This window comes from Nematolebias whitei, chromosome 13 (genome assembly GCF_014905685.2).
Source record: "Nematolebias whitei isolate Nwh7 chromosome 13, NemWhi1, whole genome shotgun sequence".
Classification (NCBI taxonomy): Eukaryota; Metazoa; Chordata; class Actinopteri; order Cyprinodontiformes; family Rivulidae; genus Nematolebias; species Nematolebias whitei.
This window is the reverse complement of record NC_056510.1, coordinates 22,699,714-22,709,294: the sequence shown is the minus strand read 5'-3', so window position 1 is coordinate 22,709,294 and position 9,581 is coordinate 22,699,714. Positions and strand designations below refer to the sequence as shown.

The 9,581-nt window shown below is 41.7% G+C and overlaps 1 protein-coding gene across 1 annotated transcript; it reads right to left on the bottom strand.

The window, feature by feature from the left end:
* Positions 1-482: 482 nt before the first annotated feature.
* On the bottom strand, positions 483-3,086 carry slitrk5b (SLIT and NTRK-like family, member 5b). Its single transcript, XM_037686999.1, has one exon. The coding sequence runs from the start codon at positions 3,084-3,086 to the stop codon at positions 483-485; it is 2,604 nt and encodes an 867-aa protein (XP_037542927.1).
* Positions 3,087-9,581: the final 6,495 nt, after the last annotated feature.

Here is a 9,581-nt window from a genome sequence, read left to right as displayed (position 1 = left end):
CCAGAGATGTTAATGCACCCAACAAACTTAACAGTTTGCGCCTAAAGGGTAAGTTCAAAACAAGTCGCCCCTCCCCCCATGGCATAAATGGCAGCTTTGCATGTATTTCTGTTAAATAGAACAGGTACATTTTGGAGCAAGTGCGTATCGTCGTCATGGCCCATTAAAACTTTTAAGATGGAGCTAATGTAAGTACAGCTTCGTCTCACATTATCTTCATTGATACAGCTCCGGGATAACTTTGATGATTGGATGAGTCATTAGAGCCCAGATTCTGTTGTTTCTGCTTCACATTTGCACATAAACTGTCAAACCACGCAGCAAAACAGTGTTAGGTGCCACTTTACAATGAGTAATGCCGTCCCTTTATCAGTCACTTTGTAAATCATGATTCTCAGGAGTGCACAACATTTTGTGATTCATGAGTAAAATGAATCAATAATGCACATTAATCCACTCGGACCATCTGGAGGACAAGTCTCTTAAAACTGCGTGAACGTAGTTCGTTTTTCCAGAACCTCAAGGTAGTCTGGATCGATGTGGAGCTTTGCTTTCAATTCCCAGTACTCGCTCCTGTTGGGCTCCACATAAACAGAATTTGGCGCTGTACAATACAGTATTGTTTGCTGTATTCTCTCTGGGTGCATGTACTGATGCCTTGCATCAAAGTCTGAGGTATACTGAGTTGATGAATGGGCTCCGTGCCTGCAAGGTAATGTATTGCTGTAGCGTCTGTTCTTGTCAGGTTCAAGTACATCTCTGTAGTAGCGTGGATCATCTTGGTAAGGGGTTGAGGGCTTGTTGAGAGGTTCTGAAGTTGTGGTGCTGTATTCTGAGCTGATCACATTACTGGCTGCCTCCTCGTCTGAGTTACCCAGAAAAGCTCCACTTAGCTCGTCGAAGTCTCTAAAACCATCAACTGATTTGTTGTCCATAGCGGTGTGTGCAGCAGTACTGCATGTGGTCTCTGTGGGTGGCGGGATGTACTCATAAACGTGTCCAGCAGATGTTCTGACTTTGGGAATGGATCCCTTTTTGTAAAGTCCATACTCCATATTTAGAGAGCTAATGCAAGCGTTCATGGAGTTATTCTGCTCGTTTTGGCTCTTCTGACGTCTCTTTCTCATCGCCACAAACAATCCGGCAGCCACAAACGCAGACAAAATAAAGATGAGCAGCAGGGCCAGTATCATCACAGATAAAGGAATGGTGCTGTATTGCGCGTCAGAGTCCAAGGACATTTCTATGGTGATGGTGCTGCCCGGAAAAGATTCTTCCGAGGGTGGAATCATGGAAGCAAGCACTTCAGAGTTATTAGGGCAGAAATTAGTTGTCTTAATATATCTCATATCTTCCCCAGCCAGTTTCTTCGGGGAGCCACAGATGACATTGTTTACAACTGTGCCTGTGCTAAGCTGCTCTAACCACATCTTCAAGTCTAGAATACTGCAAGAGCAATCCCAGGGATTCTCATACAAATCGACTTGTACGAGTGTTGTAAGTTGATCTAATACACCCCTCACTGGCAGATATCGCAGATGATTGTTGCGAAGATTCAGTCTAGCTAATGTCAAGCCATTAAATGTACCCTCTGGCAATGTTTTCAAGAGGTTATTGTTTAAAAACAGAAGCTGAAGTTTAGGTACATGCTGGAAAGTATGGGCAGTAACCTCTTTGATGATGTTGTACTCTAAATATAAGAACTGTAGGCTATCTAGTCCATAAAATATATCAGCTGGTAGATGTTCTATCAAATTTCCATTAAGGTATAGTCTTCTAAGATTTGTTAAATCGCCAAACGCTCTATCATCTACATCAGTAATTCGATTGTTACCAAGATGAAGCAAGTCTAACCCCGTTGCTTCGGTAAAATCTGATCGATGGACCACCGAGATGTAATTCCCTGTGAGATACATCTTTTTGGGATTGTATGGTATTGGGTTTAAATCAGAGATTTGTTCAATCTTTCTCTCCTGGCAGTTCACATTCAAGCCAAGGTCTGAAATTTGCAGATTACAGGTGCAGGCAGTTGGGCAATCTAAAGGCACAGGAGACTTGGTCTGAAATGAAACAATTTGACCATAATTTTGTGGCTTATTGGATGGGACACGGGCAGTGGGTCTTGATTTTAATTTGGCAGATTGCCGAGGTCCCTTAGTGGGTCTTGATGAGGATCTTGCAATTCCAGATGAGGTGAAGGAGGCTGCAACTAGAGCTGGCGTGGTCCTACGGTATGCATCAGTGCTCAAATGCGGCGGAGGCGGCATTTCATATTCAGCGATGGCTCTCCTCGGGCACAACTCTTGTTTTGAAACTTCATCGAGGTCTCTCCCGTGAAGCCGAAAGGGGAACTCGCAAACAACATCTCCAACCAAGGCTGTGTATGAAATACTTTCAAGCCAGGTTTTGAGAGCAATTAGCTCACAGGAGCAGTTCCACGGATTCTCCTCCAGCTGTAACTCCACTACGCTGTTCATGTGCTCCAGCAGACCAGTGTAGGGAAGCACTTTGAGCTGATTCCCCCTCAGGTCTAAATGAGTCAATGGAACATTCTGAAAGATGTTTACAGGCAGACTTGAGATTAAATTGTCATTTAGAATCAAGACCTCCAGATGTTGAAGTCTGCTGAAGGCATTCGGCTCCACATGACTGATGTAATTGTAATCAATTTGTAAATATTCCAAACTTTCCAGACCCAGGAAAAACTCTTCCTTTAGGGCATCGATTCTGTTATTGTTCAGATGTAATCGTTTTAATCCCTGGAGTCCATTAAAAGCTCCTGCTTGAACTTCAGATATTTCATTATTCCCAAGATGTAAGATTGTCAGTCCTTTGTACTCAACAAAATCGTCGACAGATAGCTTTTTCAACAGATTCCCATTGAGGAGCAGGTGATACTGGGATGAATGCACTGGACTTATGCCTGACAGGGTTACAATTCTTCTGTTTTCGCAGCTCACTGTAAGTATCCCTTCTCTCTCCTCACAGGCACACAGGTCTTGACACATTTCACCATAATTGCCAGCCATCTCAACAGTGCAGACTGATGTTGCACTTAGCAAAACATACGGAATCCAAAGCTGCATTTTCCCGCAAATGATGGCCAAGCTCCAAGTCCTGCTAAGGTATCCTCAACGTCATCTAAAATAAAAGACACACATTGTGATGTAAATCGGACAGGTTGCAGTGACAGCAACTTCAACTCAAGAAGCTTGGGCTGCATTTGCTGCAACTCATAAGTAACTTCAGCCTGTGTGGCTGCTGATTGGAAATATCTCAGACAAAACAGGGTAGCAACAAAAAAGGTTAAATCGTGTCATCTGGACCAGTAAGTGAGAAAACTGGGAACTCCTGCAAGCAATTTAAAATACAAAAAGCACGATGAGATTTACTCTTAAAATCAATGCTTAAAACCCATTGTGATGGGGCGCCATATTGCATTTGCTTGCTGAGAATTTAATTAAACAGATTACAGAAGGTTTGTTGCAATTTTGCATTAGTTTTACTCAAGTATCATCAGGAATAAGACGGCCTACATGTAATTACACTCATTCCTGCCGGGTAATACATACCTCATGCACATTGATGAAGCTGTTGGGTCTTCAAGTGCTCAGGCATCCTTTCTATGGTTAATCCTTTCAAACTGGACTCGGAAATATCCTTCAAAAAGCAGGATCTGTTCTAACGCCATTCGTCGTCGCTGAGAGAGGATGAAAGAAACGCTGATCAACCATAACTGCCAAATGCTTCTCTTTCAACACGCTGCGCTGGAGGAGACACGGCTGCGCCTGCAAACAAAGTTGCTTATTCTATCTCTCTCTGGCGCGCTCTTTTTCCTCCCTGTTCCTCTCTCACTCCCTCTTTGGACAATCGCGCACATGCACACACAGTGAGATGTGCTTTCGGGCTCCGGTGGTCGCGAGGATGTCAAATCATTTCATGCACAAAGAATCAGCTCATTGGAGCATCATACTGACATACACCCCCCAACCCACTCCCTTAAAAAAATAAAAACCTGACCTATCTACTCGGGAAAAGGAAAAATTGTTTTCCCACCAAAATATCAATGATTTACGCAGGCGAGACGTTCCAAACTGTTGTTATTCAGGCAGAAAACAGAAAGCCTCCTGATGCCAACTTACATCAGCTCCTCCTAATCTGACAGCACTGTTATTGCAAGAGCCTGCTGGGGTGGAGGGGGACAAGGCAAGGGGGAGTTAGTGATACAGTCTGAAACACTCGAGGCACTGTCTTTCCTTCTGCTTTTCCCCTGGCAGGAATCGATTGCACCTTTCTGCCATCACTCCTTTGCACCTTCTCTTTATTTACTCGTTCACAAAGTCACAATGTAGGAAGATGCCCCATAAGTGCATTAAACCATCTGGGCAGACAGAGAAATATATCCGTCATGTTCTCATTAATTATTTAAGCATGTTCTAAAAAACACTTAAAAGCAACTAAAAAAGTAAATAATAATAAAACATCTCCTATGTACTCAGTTACAGCCTAAATATACTGTATGTGTAATTAGCTGTAAAGGAATATGCTGTGGACAGCTTACACACAAGTAGTATCTTACCTGCTGTAGATAACTCTTTAAATGGAGGAATAAAATTTGATCCTGACCAGAATGACAAGGTAATGCTAGTCTAAGCCAAGTCAAGATCAGGGTGGTTTGCTGTAATATGAAAAAAAAAACCAACAACTTGAGCTTAAAAATGTTACAGTGATTTACACAAGTTCTCTTTTATCAATGTTTACACCGCAGTCAGATTTAAAATATAAAATGATTTACACTGAGTTATGTGGTGTGATACACCAATGTCTCCAGCAGCTAAAGAATTTGAATAATAAAAGTTTTCAGTTTTTGCAATGTGTTTTTCTAGACTGTAACTGAACAGGGAATGCAATTAAATCTTAACGATTTTATTGAAAGATATTCAAGTGAATAGGAATTACAGTGTTTATAAGGATAGAGGTAGTTTATTTTATTTATTTATTTTTTTTCATGGTGGCACAGAGTGATGGATCCTGGAAAGTACAGGAAGTAATTTTGTCCACCACTAGGTGCAATGGCAGAGCTAGGGGGTGGCCCATGGTGTCCTTGGTCACAATAAATTAATCTTCAACCACCAGTCACCTGAATCATTTGAGGAAACTACACTTTTAAGAAATATAAAAACGAATGCCTAGATCCAGGGTTGCATGGTGGCGCAGTTGGTAGAGCTGCTGCCTCTCAGTGAGCAGGTTGCCCTGGTTCAAATCCCAGTCTGGGAGCCTTTCTGGGTGGAGTTTGCATGTTCTCTCCGTGCATGCGTGGGCTTCCTCCGGGTGCTCCGGTTTCCTCCCAGAGACCAAAAACATGCATCTTAGGCTGATTGGTAACGCTAAATTGTCCCCAGGTGTGAGTGAGAGAGTGAATGGTTGTTTGTCTCATTTGTCTCTATGTGTCCCTGTGATGGACTGGAGACCTGTCCAGGGTGTCCCCCACCTCTCGCTCAAATGATGGCTGGACATGGACACCAGTGAACCCCATGACTTGAAAAGGAAGAAGCGGGTAAAGATAATGGATGGATGGATGCATCTACAGAACAAAAATGACGTCTTTACCTCTCTTACTTTTCAAGTTATCATGCTCACAATGTGCACGGATGAACAATCTGACAAACGGAGAATATTTCCAATTCCTCCATTTTGCTCCACGATGGGGGCCAAATAGGGGAACAGCATCTAGCTGTGGCATTGCAGTGCAACTTAGGACAGTAGAAATAACTGCAATGCAAAGCTGCAAAAAATTAAGAAATAGCATTAAAAGAGGTTTTAAAGATACTAGAAGTCCATTTTAAATGCCGTGGTCCTGCTGGAGCTCATAGATACAGTCCTAATGAGGTCACTTCCCAAGCAAATTGTTGCTGTCTTAAAATTACAACAGAAAAACAAAATAGTGACACTATACAAATGCTATGATGTATATTTATACCTTTAGATCACATTCAGTTTGATTTTTATGATTATCTGTCGCAAAACATAATATTTCTGCTAAATGTACCCCAGATTACACAAGGGGTGATACTGCTAGCTGCTGCCACCAATAATTGTGCACATAATTACCATACACTTCTAAATAGCAATGCAATGCAAAACTGACAGTGACATAAAGTTTTCTAAAATAGCAGTCACGCAAACTCTAAAATGTTTTGTGAATGGATTTGTTTTAATTGGATTTCAATCCACTTTAGTTTTGGTCCAATTTGAACTAGCTGCTAGCTCGTCAGTCTGCTCAGAATTAAACTCTATTCCTCCAACCTGGGATTGTTCAAATAGAGGCCGAACCTCACTTGAAATTATCCGAACTATCTCGTTAATGCATGACCAAGATTAGAATCTGTAAGACCGTGGGGACGTATGAATAAATCGATAAACCCCGAAGAGCCAAGTGAGAGTCTAATTATTAAAAGCTGTGCTATTAAAAGGTGCAACGTTGGAGTGTTTGTTTATGCGGAACGGTAAACTGAGTCACAGAGTGTGACTCATTGTCCTCCCTGAGCGTATCAGCCTGGTCCTGATGAAAACCAGACAGTTACAGAATGAGCTTTCTCTATCTGAGCAAATTATTCTGGCTTTTTTCCATTAAAATTTATCTGATGTTAATACCAGCACATGTTGAATGTTGTGTGAGTTTAGTGACACAGCAAAAATAAAGAGCAATAAAAGACCCCTCGTGCATTTTTTCATCTGGACATGCTGGTCCTTGTGCAGAAACGTGGGAAGTATCACTGCATGGCACTGTGTTCTCATGTATCCATCATTCTCTCCACTTGGCTCTTGTTCATATGGGAGCAGAGAAGCACATCAGGGACGCCGCCTGTGGCTCATATTAAGGAGTATGACCAAGGCTTTCACTTCAGTCTGTTCCCTCTGCCCTCAGAGGTTTTGTCCTTTAGTTTGGTCCTAATATTACCTGCTTTATTAGCTAAACCCTTTCATTATTTAACTACTTTTGTATAAATTAGCATTTTTGTTTGTTACAGTAAATTTCACAAGTAGCTTTTCTATTATTGCACACACAAGTCTGCTTTTTAATTACTAATTCTTCCCTCCCCCCCAAGTTGGCAAGAATTTTTAATATTTGCATTTTGTTTATGTTGTTGCCCAAATTTGCATCTGCCAGTATGATAATTCATATTTTATCCATGGTCACAGTGTGCAGAGGGAGCATGAGGCACGCGCAGGCGATGCATGATACGAGCCTCATTTAATATCTCTCCAAGTCTTCCATGACACTGAACATAGTCTTCACCAACTGGGAGCAGAAAGCAGTGCACACTCACACACACACACACACACACACACACACACACATACAAAGAAAACCACACAGACAAAATGATGATGACTAACAATTATGTGTTCCAAGGTCAGAAATATACAAATGGAGTTGGAGCCATGCCACAGAGGATGATGGGTAGCTCTTCTGATTTATGTTCCATATTGATGGCACTTTGTCATCCCAGTCCAGCTGGAGCATTAAAGAACATTTGGTTTCTCCATAAACAGCTCTGTGTGTAGCAGGAGGGATCTTGCAGGCCTCATGCATCAGAAGTACAGAGACACAAACAGCCGGACAACACAGAGCTTTTAAAAGACTGTCGTTTGTAAAAATGCTGAAGAATTTCCTTTTTCATAGAGATATTACTTTTGCCCATGTCTCTGTGTGTGTGTGTGAACCGTTAACATCATATCTTTTCAACACTATCAGAAAGTTGGATGTACATCTACAACTCAAATGCAGTCTTATCAAACACACAAAAATGTCTGCAACTTGGTCATTTTACAAAAAAAAAAGTTAACTATTGGTGTGGTAGTAACTGACAGTCATTCACAACATGTACTCTGAGCGCAACACATTCTTACCCAAAACTTTGGTTTTATCTATTGGGGTTAACTGTGTAATATCACTGGACAGATGTGAATGAAACTTTCAGAAAGTTTTCATTTTCTGTACATCTAAAACTGATTTGCTTTTGGACTCTACACATTTCAAGATGGCCACCACAGCTAATCAGCATTAGCCTGCACAAAAATGGCTACACCTCAGTGAATTTTTCAGATAAGTTGGACAAAACTTGGTGTGGTTGTAGCTGAAAGTCAGTCGCATCATAAATGCTAACTGATCATGCAATGCCACAGAAAATATTATTTTAATAGAGATACAACTAGTGGTAACAATCACTGCGCAGTGTTAAGAGAAAAGCACGTCCTATTTCAAATCTATAATGTACAACACACACAAAAAAAATAAGAGGTAAGGTAACTAAAAGCTGTTTTCAGAATTCTCCAGTATAAAAATATTTCCACAAAAGTGATTTTGTAATAATGAGACACATGTCAGGACTCAGATTCATGCACATTAAGGAGTCTTGAAACATTAAACGCCAGCCCCCCTTGGAGGCAATTTAGTCAGTTAGAGTAGGGACAAATTAGCTGGTTGTTCAGCGTCCTATGAATTTTTTTTTCTTGGTGAGCAGATTGTCAGATACGACTTGAAAAGGCCACCTCTAAACAAGTGACAAGTAGCTGTTGGCTTCAAAGGAAGAGCGCTGCAGACGGCCTGACACACCGCATGATCATTAGATAATGAACCGAGCGTCGACTAAATGATGGGGGCAATAATGGACAGGGCATGAAAATCATCTGAGGATACAAGAACTCCCAGCAAGAAATGGTCTGAGCTCAGAGCGAGAGCAACTCAAGGGGGAGGTGAAAGAGGAAAAATATGTCAGCTACACTGTCAGCCATCATGGATGACATCTCCCACACTCCGAGTAGATTCTTTAGTGTCAAAAGCAGGTTGTTGAGTTAGCACTACTATTAAAATGCACACACACATCAGTTTTCACATCATTACAGTCGCAGTACTTGCTCAAAAGACATGCTGCTGTTTATTGATTTCTTTATCAACCCCTTCTGTCCTGGTTCATAATTTAAAACACACATTTTCTTTAAGTATATCCTATGAGAAGGTATACCTTTATGTGATGTTTAATTAACTATAAATGCATTAAGATTAACAAAGAAAATCCACCCATCCATTTTCTTTACCCGCTTGTTCCATTTTGGGTCACGGGGGTCGCTGGTGCCCATGTCCAGCAATCACTGTGCAAGAGGTGGGGTACACCCTGGACGGGTCGCAAGTCCATCACAGGGACACATAGAGACAAACGAGACAAACAACCATTCACTCTCTCACTCACACCTAGGGACAATTTAGAGTTACCAATCAGCCTAACATGCATGTTTTTGGTCTGTGGGAGGAAACTGGAGTACCTGGAGAAAACCCACGCATGCACGGAGAGAACATGCAAACTCCACCCAGAAAGGCCCCTGGACCGGGGTTTGAACCAGGGACCTGCTCGCTGAGAGGCAGCAGCTCTACCAGTTGCGCCACCGTGCTGCCCTAACAAAGAAAATAGCTTTTCTTATTCCTTTTTCTTCCTTATTTTTTTAATTGTCCGGAACTTTATCATATCTCAGGCCAATCTGTCCACTCTTTATGCATTTGCATATTGCTTGCTATATAC

Coding starts and splice junctions, on each gene's coding strand:
- slitrk5b (XM_037686999.1), bottom strand. CDS start 3,086: ATGCAGCTTTGGATTCCGTATGTTTTGCTAAGTGCAACATCAGTCTGC.